At 38.4% G+C, this 21,444-nt stretch overlaps 1 protein-coding gene across 4 annotated transcripts in view; it reads left to right on the top strand.

The window, feature by feature from the left end:
* ADNP (activity dependent neuroprotector homeobox) overlaps positions 1-19,834 on the top strand; it is a 32,985-nt gene extending 13,151 nt beyond the window's left edge. For 2 of the 4 annotated variants that reach the window (XM_012766138.3, XM_012766132.2), the window contains exons 2-4: positions 8,595-8,707; positions 10,447-10,539; positions 16,410-19,834. In XM_012766138.3, coding sequence (XP_012621592.1) covers positions 8,600-8,707; positions 10,447-10,539; positions 16,410-19,517 — 3,309 coding nt within the window. In that variant the 5' untranslated portion in view covers positions 8,595-8,599 and the 3' untranslated portion in view covers positions 19,518-19,834. Of the gene's footprint in view, positions 1-3,602; positions 7,083-8,594; positions 8,708-10,446; positions 10,540-16,409 lie in introns of those variants that run through there. The other 2 variants (XM_076010864.1, XM_076010863.1) reach the window with 2 other exon arrangements.
* Positions 19,835-21,444: the final 1,610 nt, after the last annotated feature.

The following is a 21,444-nucleotide window of genomic DNA, read 5'->3' on the forward strand; positions in this document are numbered from 1 at the left end:
GAAGGAATGGTGAGAAGAACTGAGCATGGTTAACTAGGAGAGGGAGGGAATGTTTTAAAAATTTGAAAGGCTCTTATGTGACTAAGTGAATTAGACTTCTATAGATAAGAGTAACTTGTAAACAGAACTGTTCAATGTGGAATGAGCTGCCCTGGGCCTGGTGGGATTGTGTGCAGTCCCTTAATTGAGGTGATCAAGCAGAGAGATGGTCTCTTAGAGGAGGGTTGTTTGTGGAAGGGATTCACACATTGTAGAAAGTGGTAAGAAATATTTCTTTGACTAAACTTTTTCATACAGGATGCTGTATTTAGATAAATGTATCATTTGCTTTGCATGAATTTAGTCCCCTATGAAAGAAATAGTTATGAAAAATTAATTATAAGGAATTTAATAATTGTGGTTAAAACTTGAAAATCAGTGTGTGTGTGTGTGTGTGTGTGTGTGTGTGTGTGTGTGGGCAGTTTTGTATTTGATGTTGTATTGAATTAATTGGGTACCGTTTATTACCAAAACTTAGAGAACAGTAAAAGTCCAATGCAGTTAGTAATTAAGAATAGAACAGAAATTGGTTACATTTCCTGCCTGCTGCTTATCTTTATTAAGAGTGTTCTAATATGATTATCCTAATGTTCATTATTCAAAGTTAGCATTCAGTACAAGTGTGTCATCAATTTGCAAAGCAGTTTTCTCTTTCTAATCCTTCTGGTTTTCTGTAAAAAAAACAAAAACAAAACCTTTTTTAGTCTCAACACTACTGCACATTTTCCAGTAAGCTGAAGGAAAGAGGGGACTGAACTTTATTTTCTTACCTCTGTCTTGCTGCACAGTTTTATCTACTAATCCAGAAGAGGTTTCTGCCCCTTGGCTAGTCAGAATTGCCTGTTCTGTGGAATTGGGCATTGGGGAGGAGAGGAAAAGGAGAAAACATTAGAGCTTTCTTTCTATGAAGACTTGCAGCATCTGGTAGGTCTTTTGCCCAAGCTTATAGGAAAATGGAAGAGAAGTTGATTGTGTTCAGGGCTATGTGTTTTAGAAAAAAATTGAGTTGGGGTGATTGCTTCCAGATTGGAGGGTCATTCTAGCAAGGGTTTATAAGGTTCATTTTTTAACATATGAATGTTTCTATAATTGGTTTAATTTAAATGTAGGACTTAGTGATACACTGAAAACAAAGTATCTGTTTGCCTACTCAGAGGCAGATCCTAGAATAGTCAGGAAAAATAAGGGCTTGTTGGTTACAAAGAGAAACAGGCTTTTACTGTGACCACAGTTTGACTCAATGAGTAATATAGATGAGTGTTAAATTTGTTGCTGAGAGAAAGATAAGAAGGAAAGAAAATGCATAAATACCTGGAATGTTTTTTTCTTTTTGCCTAGTTTTTAGCTTAACAGGTCCTAAATGTTTCCACAGAAACATCACAAGATCTGTTCTTACCAAAAAAAAAAAAAGTGTTGTCACAGGTAGCAGTGAAGTTAACTGATGTTCATGAGAATCTTCTTAAAAATGCCTGTCCCTCTTAGAAAATTGCCAGTATAACTTAACATTTTTTAGTTAGATCATTGATTTAAAGAAATTTTAAAAATCCGTCTCTTAAACTCCAGTGGGGGCTGTAAGATCATTACATAAAAATTCTTACATCAACATTAATTGGAGTACTTTGTTTTAAGTATTAAGGGTCTGAATTTCTTACATATTAATTTGGATTGAGCTTGCCAAAAATGAAATGTGTTATAGTAGCTTGAATGTCTTCCTAATTTTTATTAACTTAGAAAATACAGCTGCCATTTTTCTTCAGTAGTAATAGTATCATTTCCAGCCTTTGATTCCATTCCCTATAAAAGATAATCTCAGAGAGTCTGTATTTTTCTTTACACCTTTTTTTTTTTGAGATGGAGCCTTGCTGTGTCACCCCAGGTAGAGTGCAGTGGTGTCATCATAGCTCACAGCAGCCTTGAACTCCTTCCTGGGCTCAAGCGATCCTCCTGCTTCAGCCTCCCAAGTAGCTGGGACTACAGACATGTGCCACCATGCCCAGTTAATTTTTTCTATTTTTAGTAGGGACTGAATCTCTCTTGCTCAGGCTGATCTGGAACTCCTGATTGATCTCAAGGGATCCTCTCACGTTGGCTTCCCAGAGTGCTAGGATTATTGCTGTGAGCCACTGCCCAGCCTCTTTATAATTTTAATGTAGAAATGTTAAAAAGACTTCACCACGAAATAAACGTTATGTTCTTATCCTTTAGGTTTACTCCCTATAACTTCGTATTCTGATCAGACTAATTTTATTTGAGAGATTTTCAGTAAACTGAATTCTGCTGCAGCAATCAAACTTCCTGCTTTGGTTAATTGCCCACTAGGCCCAGATTCTACATTTCAGTAGACTGCCACTTTGCATAAATTTGCATCCCAGGTTTAGTTTACACTAGTGACTATTTCAGGGAGATGCCTAGGAGCAGAGAATTTTTTCTTCTAGCTCTCAACTTGAGCACCTCCAATTTTTGTCCTTTTTTTTTTTTGTATTGCAGTTAAGATTACTTTGTAAACAAGGATTTCACTGCTTTAAAAGATAAAAGGTTTAAAACACCTTTGGTTTAAATTAAGCAGCTTATGTTTAAGTGTTACCAGGAAAAAGTAACCATCCTTGTGTGATTCTCAGTGCATTATTAGAGATGTTTTCTTACAGAAATTGTAGATTTGCATTCACTAGTGTAACTGATACATTAGTTGTCATTCTAGTATGTGTTCAGGTTTTGGTTCCCAAATACTAGAAAGTAGCAGAGTTGTATACCTGCAGTCGATGGAAAAATAGAACACACTGTCATATTTGCTGTAGTATTTTCTGGCATGTTAAATTAACTCCGTATTCTCTTATTAGGAATTTGGGAAACATCAAATTAGAATGCATATAAAAGTATGAAGATTTATATACTAGAAAATGATATATCCTTATTTGGAATACCTTAAAATGTAACCTGGAAAAGTTGGACGTAGAGGCTTTTTTTTCTACTGGCTTGATTATCTGTGCCTTCTCAAAGGTTGGGTTATCCTTTAAAGAAAAGTCTGTTTGTTTTGGTTTACTTTCATAGAATAGTAAATGCTTTTCTGCTTTTCTTCTACCTCTAAAAATAGGGACTAAATGGTGCCATCCTTGATCTGCTAGCTTTGTAGATGGACTATTATAGACAAGCCCCACTGGTTAAAAAAAAGAGAGACAGAATCTCACTCTGTTGCCCGGGCTAAAGTGCAGTGGGCTCAAGTGATCCTCCTTTCTCAGCCTCCCAAGTAGCTGGGACTACAGGCATGTACATCACGCCTGGCTAATTTTTTCTATATATTTTTAGTTGGCCAATTCTGTTTTTTTTTTTTTAGTAGAGACGGAGTCTTGCTCTTGCTCAGGCTGATTTCGAACTCCAGACCTTGAGCGATCTGCCCGCCTGGCCCCACTGATTCTTGGTGTGCCGAGTTCTGCAGATCTTACCTTCAGCCTGCTAACCTAGTACTCTCATCTGTTAAGGTTCTCCATCTGCTTGACCCAGAAGAACCTGAGTACAGCTAAAAGTCCTAGATCCAGGACTTTTGGCACAGTGATTGTTTCATAAATGATTATAATTATGTTTGTCAGTTAGTGACCTCTCTGCTTAAGTAGAGTTTACAGTTACCTGTGTTATATCATCCTTCCTGGGTATAGGTTCAGCCTACATTTCCTCATGAGCCAGGTTCTCTCTGCCTTTGTTTACCCTCTTGGCAGTTGGATTAAAGAAGTGTTTTTGCTTTTGAGGTTGGGAGGGAGAGAGTATCAGAATTATATATTATTTATATGGTTTTAATTCCTCTGTAGCCTAGGGCCTAGATGAGTTTCAGCTTTTCATTCCAGCCATCTGACTCTTGCTTTCTAAGAAAGCACATGAGTATGAGTTTGACTTGAATTAGTAAAAACTTTGGGCCCTAATCAGTAGATATGGGTATAATTTGCAAAGATTGATAGGAAGGAGTGTGGCTAATTCAACAATGAATTTAAATAATTCTCAGATATTGAACATTTGTGTGTAGTTCATCAGATTGCGTGTGCTTACCAAAAAGCTACTTTCAGTAATAAATAAATGTTAACTCTATCATTAATAGGTCATTGAGCTTTCCCTCAAGCTGTTTTAGAATTCAGAAAGTTTTTGACTCTTTCCATGTAATTTTGTTTTTTTTTTTTTACATAATGAAACCAAGGGCCAAAGAATTCCTTTTGGAATAACATTTTCTTAGAAACTGCTATTCTTACTACTAGATCCAATTCACAAGTATAATAATTATTTTGCATAAAATACTCCATCTTCCCTCTTAATGTTTCGCTTCCTCTTCTATGTCCCACTGCCCAAGGGGTCTGCCAAGACTTTTGGTTGCTAGTCACATGAAACAGAGCAGGAATGATAATGTGTTTGCTCTTGCATCTGAAAAGGCAGAGGTGTCAGTGCTGCCCTTCAAGCACCTCTGAATTAAAGGCCTTAAACCATATTAAATGATACCAGTAGGAGTCTTTATGTCCCTCTGCTTTCTTCAAGTGGTGGCAGGTTCTGACGCTCCTTTTCAGCCTCACTGTTAGCCCTGTTTGGGGCACATGTCCAACTCTGCTGATCAGTATCTACAGAGATGAAATAGTATTGGTCAGCCTGAGTCATGTACACTCAGCTGTAATGGAGGAGAGGGACCTCCTAACTTGACAGCACATCATTTGTGGTGTGGGGTGTGCGGAGTTTCCAAGAGGAGGTTAAATTAAACCCTACTGACTGAGGGTCTGATGTGTGTGCTCTAGGCCCAGACCAATAGAACCAAGGGGGAAGAACTGTGTCTTATTCGTCTCTCTGTTCCCAGCACAGCGGCTGATAAAGTGTAGGCTTTCCCAAAATGATTGATGAACAGATGAACAATGGTATGGTTCTATTAAATTGGATATTTTCTCTTTTTTGTATGCCATGAGCTAAGAGAATTGACTGAAAGGAGCTCTCCTTGGTATAGGAATAATGATGCTGATCTGGTAAAAAGAGCCATCCTGATAATCAAGGAGGCCAAAGAGAAAGAATCAACTACCAAGGGGCAAATCTAGGGAGAAAGTAAGCCCAGTTCTAGAATAATTTTTGGCATCGTCCTCCCTAAGAGTAAAGGTTGTAAATATTTTATTTTAGCTCTCTTTGCTTTCAAAAGTGAGGAAAGAGCCCTTAATTAACTTGGGCAGAGGCAATTTCTTACCTATTCTGTTCCCATCCCTCAGTCACTTAAGTATGGGCTCCTTGTCCAAATTTCTAATTTAGAGGGGTTTTAAAGGTGGGAAAGGAGGCCTGGAGTACTTCTTGTAAAGGTTTTTAAATGAGAACCAAATAGATAACATTAACAAACTCCTCCTAACCAGCTTGTTGATTTGAATTTACATTTCTTAACAGCAAGCAGTAGGCTAAAAGAAAAACAGGGCCCTTGAGTTCTTACCTGTGATAATTCTAGCATTGACTGGTTGGTAGAGTTTGATAGAGACTTTCTCTCAAGGAATTGTTTAGCTTGAAAAATACTTTTCTTCTTGAGAAAAGCTCAAGTAGTATATACAAGAAATGGTAACAGTGGCTGCTTCTAGGCAGGGGAGCTGCGTGGCTGGAGGAGAGGAGTTGGAGGGAGGCCTTCTTTGCTTATATTCCTATACTGTGTGTTTGGCTTATCAACTTTTAAAAAGTGTTTAAAGCAAAAAAACCAGAATAATCTTTGTAAATGCTTTCAAGTTTGCTAACACATATGACAGTGATGCTGAAAAGGAGAGTCAGAACCTGCCACCACGTGTTATTCAAGCTCGAGATAGACAAAATCTTAGAAATGGCCTCTATAAACAAATACATGGAGGGTACCTCCATCTGGTGAAAGGGACAGATTATAGAACTCCCAGTGTTATTAGAAATGAGAAATCTGCTTATGAAGACATTTATACTCTTAACTCACAACATTCTACATCTTTCAATGTAAACATTAAAATAGATTACTCCTAGTTGCTAAGCATGGAACAAAAAAACATTTTTAGGTATAGCATTTCCCATTAAGCAGTGTCACTATTGTGTTTGTCTCTTAAATTCAGTCAAAATAAGTAAACCTGGACTGACTTTTATGAATTTTAAGTTTCTTAAAACTGAACTCCCTAATGAGCATACTCACTTTTTCAGAACTATGGGTGGATCAATTGGGTACCTACCAGGCAGTGAGGTACTTCGTCTGGATGCCTTAAAAGGACTGTGTTGGCTGTGAGTAGTCACTTAGGAGAATGGGTTTTCCTTTCACCCAGTTGCAGTTTGAAACCTTTGTATGTTTTCTATAGACTGGCCTCAGTGGTGGCTACATTTCCCAGTCTTTGTGTCTGTGTTTTGCTGAGATTGTTGAGCTGCTGCTTCAGGAGTCAGAAAGACCGATAATGGCCGGCTTCTGGGCATGTCTCTGCTTCTGAAGTGAAGCAAAATTATCTCAGGAAGTTCCCAAAGAACTGAATTTTGGCCCACAGAGAGTTTATGAAATGAAAGAAGAAATAAGATGTCTCTTGCCAGACTTGGGTATCTGCGAGCATCCATTTTGATACCTGGTCTCTTTAGAATTAGCTTGTGCCATTCTTCTTTGTGAAGTGTTTTACTAGCAGGTGGTTCTCTAAAAGACCTGGTTTGTGAAAACTGTTTTACTTAAGCAACTGATAAAGAATTTTTTGATCTTAAGCCACCAGTTTAAAAGATGGTTTTAAAACAATCTTGCCATAAAATGTTCACAAAAAATAATTGACATGGCCTTAAATGCATATTGATTTGTCTCAGAAGTGACTTCTAAGTCTGCATTTGGCTTCACAAAATGCATATTATTCGCATGGCCCAGAGAAGGCAGGCAACAATATAGTCACCACTTTATAGCTTACAGCAGTTCCATCTTGATTATCATATGGCTGAGGAGTGTTTTTCAATGACATGCTTTTTCTCTTTTGGCCCCAGGTAAACTTTGATACTTCATGTAGGATCTTTTGAGACTTCTAAGTTCTGGTAATATCCAGATTCAGAATTTCTAGGAGTTATTGTTTGATTTGGTAGGTTTCACTTTTTCATTTTTCATAGTTGACATTGATTTTGGATTAGAATATTAAGTGAGGCAGTGTGATTTTTATTATGTTTGGATTAGTTGACTTGCAGCTTACACATGGTACTGGTATTATAGAGTAACAGCCTTTATTAATTAGAAAACCAGATTTGCATATATTAAATTTTAATTCCTGGTGCTTTGGATTTTGTTTTTGCTGGTTTTGGTCTTAGAACTACTTTATATCTTGCAAAATTGTTTTGGATTTGGATTATTAAATTGATAAATTTTTACCATATAGGTAAATGCTTTTGTAGAAAGCCTTTTTGATCACATTGAAAGTTGTACAAACTCTCAGCTGCCCACAACTTACTAATTTTATTTTCTTATTAAACACAGAGCTCTGTTTTTAATGAACTTGGAAAAGTTGAAGTAAATTTCTGAGTTAACGTATTAGATCATTTAAATAATTTTTTATTTCCATTACACACATATAGACTTTTTGTTTTTTAAAAGGACTACTAAAGGCCAGGAGTCAAGACCAGCCTGAACAACATAGCGAGACCCCTTTTCTGCAAAAAATTAAGAAAAATTAGCCAGGCGTGGTAGCACATGCCTGTAGTCCCAGCCACTCAGGAGGGTGAGGCAGGAGGATCAGTTGAGCTCGGGAATTGAAGGTTGCAGTGAGCTGTGATTGTGCCACTGCACTTTAGCCTGGGTGACAGTGTAAGTAAGACCTGTCTCTATAATTAAAAAAAAGAAGAGAAAAGGTTCCCTCTGAAGTTTGTAATAGTTAACAATGCTGAGTGCCCACTTTCCCCCATCTCAGCATTCATTCCATGTCTATAAGTGAGTGCTTTTATCCAGGTGTGTTGCTGGCTTAAAGGTGGGGGTGGGGTTGTCAAGTCATACAACCATTAGTGTCTTTAGTCTGGAGAACTGTACAGAAACTTTTAAAGGACGTTTCATTAAGAATACCGTAACAGTGGGCAGGACAGTTCCAATTCAACAAAAATCTCTCTTCCCTGGCACTCAAAATTGTATGTCATAATGATGGTGAGGTGGTAAGCATTTTTTTATTTTCAGAGGTATATCACAAGGAGAAAAGTGCTCACACTTGCTTTGAAAATAACTGGTTGATATTATATCCCTAATTCTCAGCTTTAAGTTCATTGCTGAACTGGTTTTTTTAAAGTCTAATAAAAATTGTGCCTGATTGGACTCATAGTCCAGCTTACAACATAAAATATCCTGTTAAAAAATACAAAAGATCAGAGAGCACTTATTTTGACCGCTTGCTTTTAAGTATTTAAAATACACTAGATGAGAAGGACTTTGACAATGAAAAGAATAAAATAAAACATACCAAAAAAAGAAATCAAAATATACTAGATTAAAAGATACCTATGCACCTTTTTTGGAAGATGGGGCCCCAGGGTTTGTGATCCTGTCATCAGTGGAATTAGTAAATATTACAAGTTGTACATGTTTTGACTTTGACTTAAATTTTTTTTTCCAATAGAAACTATGTTCCAACTTCCTGTCAACAATCTTGGCAGTTTAAGAAAAGCCCGGAAAACTGTGAAAAAAATACTTAGTGACATTGGGTTGGAATACTGTAAAGAACATATAGAAGTAAGTAGCATGTCGTTTTTTAATTTTACCATGACCCAGCTTCTGATCCATTACTTTATGTCAGTAGCCAGGATGGTTAATTCTTAAATGTGATTCTGAATTTTAACCACAACAGTAGCTTCGCCAAAACGTTCTCAATTAGCATAACTTATTCCCTTCTCCTTAAACTGGGCTTTTTCATCTTTGCATCCTGAAGCAAAAGTGGCTACTATTGAGGACTTACACATGTCAGACATTGTACTGGGTGCTTTAAAATTGTCTGCAGATTTAATCCTTAAAACAACCTTAGAGGAGGGATATGGGAGTTCTTATTTCCAATATACACATGAAGAACAAGTAAAGAAATAGATCTGACCTCAGAGCCTTCAAGGAAGTGGCAACGTCTCTAGTACTCCAGAGCCTGTTCTCTTCTGATGTGCCTGAATGTTCTGGTTGGCCTTCTAATCATTGAGGCATGTTGTTTGGGTGCTTGTTGTCTTTTTCCTTAGGATTTGAGCATTTCTTGGCCTTTTTGACACATCATAGACTATTATCTTCCCCTTGTATAACAGTTTGGACTTTATAAACTATTTTCCAAGCCATTTTACTCTGAGTTTTACAACAGTCCTGTGGGACAGCCAGTGCCGTGGTCTCCTCCTTTTCCAGATCTCACTGCTCCAGGTCTTACGGTTAGTCGGTCAGAGCCTCTGTCTGAAAGAAATGTTTAAAGCTGTTTTCCTCACTAAACTTTTTGTTCCAGCTGGCTGGGGACCATAGCTACCTTGTTCATCCATTTATCCCCAGCACCTAGCATAGTGCTTGGCACATAATAGGTGCTCAGTAAATGTTTGAAATGGGATTAAAAGTAAAGAAGCAAATTCATTCATGCAACAGGTTTTCTTTTCCTGAATCCCACTAATAATACAGGGGATGTCATGGGGACTGAAGCTTCTCAAAATTGGGCTTCTTTAGTTATGTTGTCCCCAGTTTGGGATTAGCCCTTCTCCAACCCCACAAGTTCAGGTAGATATGCCCAAATGAAACAGTCCATTCACTTAGCACTCAGTGGGGTCATCTTCACAGAAATAATGCAAATATTAAAGTATCTTTTCTGTCTTGAATTTGATTTGCTCTTCCCATTATTTATATGCACTTGGTTTTTCTCCCTAAACTGTAAACCTCTTAGGAATAAGGGGAAATTACCCTAAGACTTCATATCTTCCTAATCTGGGTAGGGAGTGGGAGGGGGGAGCAGGCCATTACATTTTTACATAAAAGTATAAATTTAGCATCATACTATTAAATTTCTTTGAGTAGCTTTCTTCCTTTTGGGTTCAAAAATCCTGAGTTTTCTTCCCCATCCAATCTCCTGCCCCTCCCTCCCAAAATCTTTTTTTCTTGCACAGAACCAAAATACCACATCTGCAGTGCTACAAGCAAACATTGCTATTTTAGACTCCATTCCAATACTATTAAATATAACTGATGAGTTACAGTACTCTATTGGTATTAGTGTGTGGCTAGATTTTTTACTTAATTAGAACATCCAGCGGTTTCCTTGCCTAGCTGACCATTAAGAGAATGTTTGGTTGATATAAAATGTTCAGTGCAGCTTCTGTGTGCCTTTGTATCACTCCTCTTGATGGGGTTGGTTTTCCTGTGCCTCTCCCCAACCCTAGTTAAGAGGTAGGATTTATATGTAAGTTTGGGCTACAGTTGAAACCACTATGTTTTTGTAAACTTCTTTCACTGTCTTCTAGGATTTTAAACAGTTTGAACCTAACGACTTTTATTTGAAAAACACTACATGGGAGGATGTAGGACTATGGGACCCTTCACTTACAAAAAACCAGGTAAGTGGCACAGGAGACTTCTCCAAATGGCATATCCTTGGCACATTCCCTTTTCCGCTCTAGGCTTTTCATAGTGATTGTGGGCAACAGCTTAATGTGAGGAATGTCAAAATTGCATACTTCATATTTTCCTAAGTGATAGGGAAACTTAGAAGAATTTACTGTCTTTTTTTTGTCATTGAACTGAAACTCCAAGTGTAAGAGGGAGGCAAAGGAAATTTTGTTACTTAAAAGTTCTGAAGCCCTTTGTATACCAGCATTCCCCCCGAAAGAACTTTGACTCATTTCTAAAATATTCTATAACATTCTGTTTATCCAGTTATCTACCATTTTTCTGTGTTGGTGTTGCTGTCCTTGTTTTACCTAGAGAGAAAAAGGCCAGACTTTTCCATTTAAGCTTCCTCCTTTCTCTATGCTGATGGCACCCAACCTTTCTAGGAGGCTGTGGGAGGTGACCCTGTAGGATGGCAGTGACAGAGAGATAAAACTTACTTTTTACAAATTGGCATTAAAAACAGGGCCAGGTGTGGTGGCTCACACCTGTAATACCTGTCCTTTCAAAGGCCAAGGCAGGAGGATCACCTGAGGCCAGGAGTTTGAGAGCAGCCTGGGTAACATAGTGAGACCCCGTCTCTACAAAAAAATTAAATTATAATTAGCCAGGTGTGGTCGCATGTACCTGTAGTCCCAGCTCCTTGGGAAGCTGAGGTAGGAGAATTGCTTGAGCCCAGGAATATGGAGCTGTGATGGTGCCAGAACACTCCAGCCTCGCAGCAGAGCAAGACCCTGTCTAAATACATAGAGTCATTGGTGCCAACAAGTATCAATAGATCAAAATATCTTATAGATAGAGGGAGCTGTAGGTGTTTCTTTCCACAGGGAGAAGTGAATGTTAATTTGGTTTTTGACCATTGCCTATTTCAGTAGTTATGGTAATTCTGCATTAGTGATCTGTTCATCTATTGGCACATATTTGTCAGGAAATTAGTCTTAGTACTTCTAAACTCCACTTCAGAAATTTGAGGTGCTTCTTTCTTGTCAATACTGGGGGAAAAGATACTAACCAGTAGTCTTAGAATGTGAAAGCTTTCCAGTGGGACACATAATTTATGTAATTCAGTTTTATGAATCTGAAAGCCTCACAGTCTAATACTAAGAAAGAGTTGAATTTTGAGGAAAAGCAGAGTATTTCATTTTGGTTCAAACCAAAGTAGGTTTCTAGGGAAAAAAGATAATCTCTTGCCAAGCATATGTTCACTTGTCTTCATCAAAGGACCAACTGCACATGTGTTAACAATCATAGTTGTGAAAATTACTCTTTGATATCAGTATATCCTACAATGTATTATTGGCTTTTAAATACTGTGCGCTCCTCACAGTCTGTAGGACATTTTTATTTAACTTGTTAATTTGAATTAAAGCAGCTGTCACTTCATTCGCTCTTTTGAAGCTGTTCTTGGATGAGAAGGAACAGCAAGGCTTATAGAAGAAAGCCAACTTTTCACATCAGTAGTTTTTTGATCAGTAATAAAATCTGAATCTACACTACTTTGATCAGAGAAAAAATCAATATTTGACTTTTTCTATGAAATTTTTTTATGATGGGGAAAGTATAAAAAAGGTATATCTTTAGCTCTTTAAAATTGTCAAATTACACTAAAACGCTCTGGGCCCTAAATTTTCCTATGGTCATGGATCACACGGTGACATTTTGGTCAGTAACAGACCACATATGTGACAGTGGTCCCATAAGATTATTATGGAGCTGAAAAATTGCTATTGCTTGGTGACATTGTAGCACAACATATTACCCACATGTTTGTAGTGATGCTTGTAAAAGCCTGTGCTACCAGTCATACAAAAGTATTGTACATACAGTTGTGTACAGTACATACTAGAATCATGAGTCACTTAACGATGGAGATACAGTCGTTAAGCAACTTTGTCATTGTGTGAACATCACAGAGCGTGCTTAAGCAATCCTAAATACTGTAGGCAGCGGCAACACAGTGGTATTTGTGTCTCTAAACATAGAAAAGTTAACAGTAAAAGTACAGTATAAAAAATGATATACGTTTATAGGGCACTTACCATAAATGGACCTTGGCAGGACTGGAAGTTGCTCTGAGTGAGTGAATGTGAAAGCCTAGGACATTCCTGTGCACTGCTACAGCCTCTAAACACTGTACACTTACTTAGGCTACACTAAATTTATGTTTTTCTTTTTTCAGTAATAAATCTTAACTTACTGTAGCTTTATAAACTTTAATTTTTAACTTTGACTCTTTTATAATAACACTTAGCTTAAAACACATTGTACAGCTGTATAAAAATATTTTCTATCTTTATATACTTGCTTTATAGTTTTTCTATTTTCAATTTTGTTTGTAAACTTTTTCATTCAAAATCAAGACACACACACACACTAGTCTAGGCCTACACAAGGTCATGATCATCAATACCACTATCTTCCACCTTCACATCTTATCCCACTAGAAGGTCTTCAGGGGCAGTAACATGCAGGAAGCCATGATCTCCTATGATAATTACAGTTAGCTTTTTTTTTTTAATAAGTAGGAGAAGTATACGCTGAACTCTAATGATAAAAATTGTAATATACTTGGGGGATTGGTTCTAGAACCTGCGCATATACCAAAATCTTTGCATGCTCAAGTCCCACAGTCAGCCCTGCAGAGCCTGCATATACAAAAAGTTGGCCTTCCATAGAGAAGGGTTTCTTTGGCATCCCAAGAATAGTGTAATTTTGATCCTCATTTGGAAAATGATCCTCATTTTGGAAAAAAAATTCATGTATAAGTGGACCCACACAGTTCAAACCAGGGTTCTTCCAGGGTTAACTGTATAGTAAATACTAGTTAATAAGAATTTTTCCGCTCCATTATCTTATGGAACTGTTCATATGCAGTTCATACTTGACCAAAACGTGATCTGCTGTGTGACTACTTGATAATAAAAGACTATATTATCAGTTTATGTATTTACTATACTATACCTTTTATCATTAGAGTATACTCTTTTCTAAAAAAGAGTTTACTGTAAAATAGCTTGCTGTGTCATGTTGGCAGCAGCCTCATACATCTCATATTGCTTTATTCATCATGGCCCCTACTCGTACATAATCCATACAGCTAATGTTGCCAGAAAGAGGCCACATCAGGTGATTGACCTGGAAACAAAATTTAAAATGATTAAGGACTATGAAGGTGGAAAATCAGTGATGGTTGTCATTCATCAGGCAGACATGTCCCATTCCAGTATAACTACAATCTTGAAGAACAAGAATAAGAACCCTTTAAAGGATCTGTTTCATTGAAGGCAACAAGACTAACAAAAATTTGAGAAGGGCTTATATCAGACATGGAGAAACTTCTAATGACCTGGATTAAAGACCAAACACAGAAGCATATCCCTCTCAACACCTTTATGATTGTAGCCAAAGCAAAAAGTTTGTTTGCGAAGTTGAAAGAGAAGGTTGGACCCTACTATGATGTTGAGTTTACTGCTAGCTCTGGGTGGTTTAAACAATTCAAGAATCATTATTCATTACATAATGTGAAAGTGAAATGGTGAGTTTGTGACTGCTAATGTAAAGATAGCTGCAAAATTTTTGGAGCCTCTGGATAGGCTGATTGTGGAGGAGAATTACTTGCCAGAGCAAATTTTCAATATGGAAGAAACCTTCCTATTCTGGAAACAGATGGCTAAAAAGACTTTAACCCATAAGAAGGCCAAATCGGTGCCAGGTTTCAAGGATTTTTGAGGACAAGATAACATTCTTGCTTGGGGGCAGTGTTATAGGCTACAGATTGAAATCCTTTGTGATCTGGCACAGTGAGAACCCCAGGGCCTTCAAGTGTATCAGTGAGCACACACTGTATGCCACAGGAGCAATAAGAAGTCATGGATGGCCTAGCTACTCTTCCAAGATGCCCTCCTGAATTGCAGTGCCTGCAAAATGTACAGAAGTACTTTAATTAAACAGAAGTACTGTTTGGAGAATAACATACCTTTCAAGATTTTGCTTATTCAAAATGTTCCTGCACATCCTCCTTTTATTAGTGATCTTCATCCCAGTATCAAAGTAGCGTATCAAAGTAGCACCACATCTTTGATCCAGCCAATGGATCAAGGAGTTACAGCATCTTTTAAGGCCTATTACTTATCTCCAGGCTGTTGCTACAAGTGAGGAAGACACTGAGAAGGCACTGATACAAGCCTGGAAGGATTACAACATCCATGACTGCATCAAGAACTCTACTTGGGCTTGGGGTGATGGCTGACATCTGGAAGAAGACACTCAGGAGGTTTAGCCATGAGTTCAGAGGATTTACCAAGGATAAGGAGGTTGCAAAAATATACAAGGCTGTAGTTGAGATGACATACAACTAAGCCTGGGTTGTGGATGAGGATGGTATTGAGGATCTCCTAGAGGTGGAGGTGTCCTAAGGAATTGACTAATGAGGAGTTGTTGGAAGTGGAACAGGATGCATAGCTAAAGAAGAGGAAACTTCAGGAAAAGAAGAACCCTCAAGAAGATTCACAGTAAAGGGTTTTTAGCAGAAGCTTTTGCAGACCTCAACAAACTCTTTAAAAAGTTTGAAAACATGGACCACAACACCAGAAGAGTAGAGAATAATGTTCATAGTGCATTATCTCCTTATAAGCAAATCTATGATTAAAAAAAAAAACAAACAAAAAATCCAGTTAAACTACCATAGATGTATTTCTGGGAAAAGTGACACCTTCTCAAGGAGAGTGTCAGGTCCTTCAGGAGGCATTACAGAAGAAGGCATCCTTGCCATAGGAGGTGATGGCTTCATGCATGTTGTTTCCCCTAAAGACCTTCTGATGGAATAAGGTGTGTAGGTGGAAGACAGTGGTATTGATGATCCTGCCCCTGTGTAGGCCTAGGCTGTTGGGTGTGTTTGTGCCTTAATTTTTCACAAAAAAGTTTAAAAAGAAAAATTTTAAAATAGGAAAAAGCTTATAGAACATATCGTATATAAAGATAAAAAATATTTTTGTATGGTTGTACAATGTGTGTGTTTTAAGCTAAGTGTTTTTGTGAGTTAAAAACTGAAATATTTATAAAGTTATAGTAAGCTAATTATTGAAGAAAAATATTTTATAAATCTAGGATAGCCTAAACGTACAGTGTTTAGAAGCTATAGTATACAGTAATGTCCTAGGCTTTCACATTTATTCACTATACACTCAGACCCACCCAGAGCAACTTCCAGTCCTGCAAGCTCCATTCATGGTAAGTGCCCTAAACAGGTGTACCATTTTTTAAAAATCTTTCATACCATATTTTTACTGTAACTTCTCTGTGTTTAGAGACAAATACCACTGTGTTACCATTGTCTACAGTACAGTAACATGCTTCAGATTTGTGGCCTAGGAGTGATATACCATATAGCCGAGGTATCCAGGAGGCTGTACCATCTAGGTTTGTGTAGCACACTGTATAATGTGCACACAATGACAGACTCACTTAAAAATGCTTTTCTCAGAACATATCCTCATTGTTAAGGGACACATGATTACACATAGTAAATCTGAAGCCTTTGGTAGCTTCCTGATTCATGAAGCTATCAAATGATTTGTGTAGAATATTTTTATTTGTAACTTATAAAATGTTTATCTTTAAGCCCTTTTGTTTGGCTAAAACCAATCAACAAATGTGACTGGTCTTTTCTAAACATTGAGGAAGAATTTAGAGATAACTGAAATCAGTGCATTATAGAGTTTCTGTTCTAAAAATAACATTCTGAGGGGGGGAAAAACCTAGAACCTGTTACTGCCTATCTGAAGTGGCATTCTGATTCTAGTTTTTGTGTTTTCTTTAGGACTATCGGACAAAACCTTTTTGCTGCAGTGCTTGTCCATTTTCCTCAAAATTTTTCTCTGCCTACAAAAGTCATTTCCGGAATGTCCATAGTGAAGACTTTGAAAATAGGATTCTCCTTAATTGCCCCTACTGTACCTTCAATGCAGACAAAAAGACTTTGGAAACACACATTAAAATATTTCATGCTCCAAACGCCAGCGCACCAAGTAGCAGCCTCAGCACTTTCAAAGATAAAAACAAAAATGATGGCCTTAAACCTAAGCAGGCTGACAGTGTAGAGCAAGCTGTTTATTACTGTAAGAAGTGCACTTATCGAGATCCTCTTTATGAAATAGTTAGGAAGCACATTTACAGGGAACATTTTCAGCATGTGGCAGCACCTTACATAGCAAAGGCAGGAGAAAAATCACTCAATGGGGCAGTCCCCTTAGGCTCCAATGCCCGGGAAGAGAGTAGTATTCACTGCAAGCGATGCCTTTTCATGCCAAAGTCCTATGAAGCTTTGGTACAGCATGTCATCGAAGACCATGAACGCATAGGCTATCAGGTCACTGCCATGATTGGGCACACAAATGTGGTGGTTCCCCGATCCAAACCTTTGATGCTAATTGCTCCCAAACCTCAAGAGAAGAAGGGTATGGGACTCCCACCAAGAATTAGTTCCCTTGCTTCTGGAAACGTCCGGTCTTTACCATCACAGCAGATGGTTAATCGACTCTCAATACCAAAGCCTAACTTAAATTCTACAGGAGTCAACATGATGTCTAATGTCCACCTACAGCAGAACAACTATGGGGTCAAATCTGTAGGCCAGGGTTATGGTGTTGGTCAGTCGATGAGACTGAGTCTAGGCGGCAACGCTCCAGTGTCCATCCCTCAACAATCTCAGTCTGTGAAGCAGTTACTTCCAAGTGGAAATGGAAGATCTTATGGGCTTGGGTCAGAGCAGAGGTCCCAGGCACCAGCACGATACTCCCTGCAGTCTGCTAATGCTTCCTCTCTCTCATCAGGCCAGCTAAAATCTCCTTCCCTCTCCCAGTCCCAGGCATCCAGAGTGCTAGGTCAGTCCAGTTCTAAGCCTCCTGCAGCTGCCACAGGCCCACCCCCAGCCAACACTTCCTCAACTCAGAAGTGGAAAATATGTACAATCTGTAATGAGCTTTTTCCTGAAAATGTCTACAGTGTGCACTTCGAAAAAGAACATAAAGCTGAGAAAGTCCCAGCAGTAGCCAACTACATTATGAAGATACACAATTTCACTAGCAAATGCCTTTACTGCAATCGCTATTTGCCCACAGATACGCTGCTCAACCATATGTTAATTCATGGTCTGTCTTGTCCATATTGCCGTTCAACTTTCAACGATGTGGAAAAGATGGCTGCACACATGCGGATGGTTCACATTGATGAAGAGATGGGACCTAAAACAGATTCCACTTTGAGTTTTGATTTGACATTGCAGCAGGGTAGTCACACTAACATCCATCTCTTGGTGACCACATACAACTTGAGGGATGCCCCGGCTGAATCTGTTGCTTACCATGCCCAGAATAATCCTCCTGTTCCTCCAAAGCCACAGCCAAAAGTTCAGGAAAAGGCAGATATCCCTGTTAAAAGTTCACCTCAAGCTGCAGTGCCCTATAAAAAAGATGTTGGGAAAACCCTTTGCCCTCTTTGCTTTTCAATCCTAAAAGGACCCATATCTGATGCACTTGCACATCACTTACGAGAGAGACACCAAGTTATTCAGACGGTTCATCCAGTTGAGAAAAAGCTCACCTACAAATGCATCCATTGCCTTGGTGTGTACACTAGCAACATGACCGCCTCGACTATCACTCTGCATCTAGTTCACTGCAGGGGTGTTGGAAAGACCCAAAACGGCCAGGATAAGACAAATGCACCCTCTCGGCTTAATCAGTCTCCAGGCCTGGCACCTGTGAAGCGCACTTACGAGCAAATGGAATTTCCCTTACTGAAAAAGCGAAAATTAGATGATGATAGTGATTCACCCAGCTTCTTTGAAGAGAAGCCTGAAGAACCTGTTGTTTTAGCTTTAGACCCCAAGGGTCATGAAGATGATTCCTACGAGGCCAGGAAAAGCTTTCTAACAAAGTATTTCAACAAACAGCCCTATCCCACCAGGAGAGAAATCGAGAAGTTAGCTGCCAGTTTGTGGTTGTGGAAGAGTGACATTGCTTCCCATTTTAGTAACAAAAGGAAGAAGTGTGTCCGTGATTGTGAGAAGTACAAACCTGGTGTGTTGCTGGGCTTTAACATGAAAGAATTAAATAAAGTCAAGCATGAGATGGATTTTGATGCTGAGTGGCTATTTGAAAATCATGATGAGAAGAATTCCCGAGTTAATGCTAGTAAGACTGCTGACAAAAAGCTCAACCTTGGGAAGGAAGATGATAGTTCTTCAGACAGTTTTGAAAATTTGGAAGAAGAATCCAATGGAAGTGGTAGCCCTTTTGACCCTGTTTTTGAAGTTGAGCCTAAAATCCCTGATGACCCAGAGGAACATGTCCCAAAGGTAACTCCTGAGGATCCTTTAGAATCTGAGGAAAAGCTAGACCAAAAAGAAGAGGATGGTTCAAAGTATGAAACTGTTCATTTGACTGAGGAGCCAACCAAACTAATGCATGATGCTTCTGACAGTGAGGTTGAGCAAGATGATGTTGTTGAGTGGAAAGATGGTGCTTCTCCATCTGAGAGTGGGCCTGGTTCCCAACAAGCATCAGACTTTGAGGACAATACATGTGAAATGAAACCAGGAACCTGGTCTGATGAGTCTTCTCAGAGTGAAGATGCAAGGAGCAGTAAGCCAGCTGCCAAAAAAAAGGCTACCATGCAAAGTGACAGAGAGCAGTTGAAATGGAAGAATAGTTCCTATGGAAAAGTTGAAGGGTTTTGGTCCAAGGACCAGTCACAGTGGAAGAATGCATCTGAGAGTGATGAGCGCTTATCTAACCCCCAAATTGAGTGGCAGAATAGCACAATTGACAGTGAGGACGGAGAGCAGTTTGACAACATGACTGATGGTGTAGCTGAGCCGATGCATGGCAGCTTAGCCGGGGTCAAACTGAGCAGCCAACAGGCATAAGTGCCAGGGTCCCTGGCATTAGAGACATGCTACAGCCTGGAACTGTTCTCCATTCAGTATGACTGCAAAGCTATCTTCTAACTGGTACTGCCTTGTGAGTACTCGTCAGCAGACTGTGGGACATGTGGCTGCTGCGGTTCCAGTGGTTATTTCTAAGTCTATGACACATGATTGGCTGATCTTGCTTCAGAACCTTCTCTGACAGACATAGTAACTAAATATGAAAAACCAATAAGCTGGTGGCTTATGAATGCACATGAGGAAAAGCAGAGGTCTATTTTATCTGCCTTTTCAACATTTCTTTCCCTCTGTAAAATGTTTGGTTGGCTGTCCTTGAGAAGCGTTACACTGATTCAGATGGTAGTATAGGGCCAACATACGAGCTACCAGTCCAATGTGTATGGTAGACTTTGGGAATATCGATTTTTTTTTCCATGTATTCATTCTGAATAGTTGAAATGTATATTTGTACAGTCTTTTAGACCTATTCAAGTGATGCTTATGATATTGTTATTGTGTGCCCATCATAGATTTGTTTCTTTTTTTAGTGTTGCCCTTGCTGTGTAATAAACGCTATATCTAGTTTACCTAGCAAAAGCTTGAAACTGCGCTAGTAAGGACTTTTGGACAGACTTAGTTTTTGCACATAACCTTGTACAATCTTGCAACAGAGGCCAGCCACATAAGATATATATCTGGACTCTCTTGTATTATAGAATTTTTCTTGTTCTGAAAATCCTTGACATTTCAACTGTCAAAAACTGGTATTTCAGATCTGTTTTCTGAAATCTTTTAAGCTAAAATCACATGCAAGAACTGACTTTGCAACTACTAATTTTGACACCTTTTAGATCTGTATAAAAAGTGTGTTGTGTTGAAGCAGCAAACCAATGAGTGCTGCCTTTTGGATATTTAGTTTTATCTTTAGTTAAACACCACTCTGGTGTATTCATTTATACCATCTAATATATGACACACTGTTGTAGTATGTATAATTTTGTGATCTTTATTTCCCTTTGTATTCATTTTAAGCATCTAAATAAATTGCTGTATTGTGCTTAATGTAAATATTTGCTTTATTACACATGGCAGTCCTGTGTCCATTATATCTTGTGCCATTTAATGCCATAACTCTCTGTTACCAGAGACGGAAGCCACGGTCATGGAAGAAACTTGTGGAAAACTAAGATCTGCCATTTGCATATAAGGAATGCTTTCTCTCATGGCACCTGTTACAAAATCATTTAGTTTTGTGGTTTTTTTCCTTTTAATGACAAAAATAAAACATCCTTGGGATTTTTCAGTTCCCCTTTTGTTAAGGAGCACAGCCTGCATATATATGTAAATGTCTCAATGATAAAAGGATATAAACATAAATTGGCATTAATTTGGAAGCAGAATCTTAATGCCCTGGTGTTTTTTCTTCTAAATGAAGTAAGTGTAGTTTTCACTATAATAGGAACAATTGTAGTAAAGAGGCAACTACTTTGCCTCTGTTATAACTCCTTTGACCATCTTGCTATTAAGGGAAACACATTTGGAAGGCTGTCAAGATAGAAGGAATTGGTATTTTTACTGTGCATTGATTCCCAAGAGCAAATGGTACTAAAAAGTGGAAAGTTACAAGAGGCAGAATTAGGCCAACATTTTCAGGAGTTACAGCAATGATGGGCTGCTCCCGTCTGTGCAGAGGTTAGTCACCTCTCAGGGACATAGGCCTAACTGAAGAACTCTGAAGTGGCTGATTTCCATAACTCCAAAAAAGACTCTTGTTAATGCTTTTGTTACCAGAGAAGAGATTTGATCTACCTCTCCCTAAAATGCTATGCTTTTTAAAAATCTTTAGGGTATTTGGGGATGGCATGGAGCTATTTTAAATCTGTTGTATAGGTAGATGATAAATTCTACATGCACCAGCCAAAATTTA

This window comes from Microcebus murinus, chromosome 16 (assembly GCF_040939455.1).
Source record: "Microcebus murinus isolate Inina chromosome 16, M.murinus_Inina_mat1.0, whole genome shotgun sequence".
NCBI classification, from domain to species: domain Eukaryota; kingdom Metazoa; phylum Chordata; class Mammalia; order Primates; family Cheirogaleidae; genus Microcebus; species Microcebus murinus.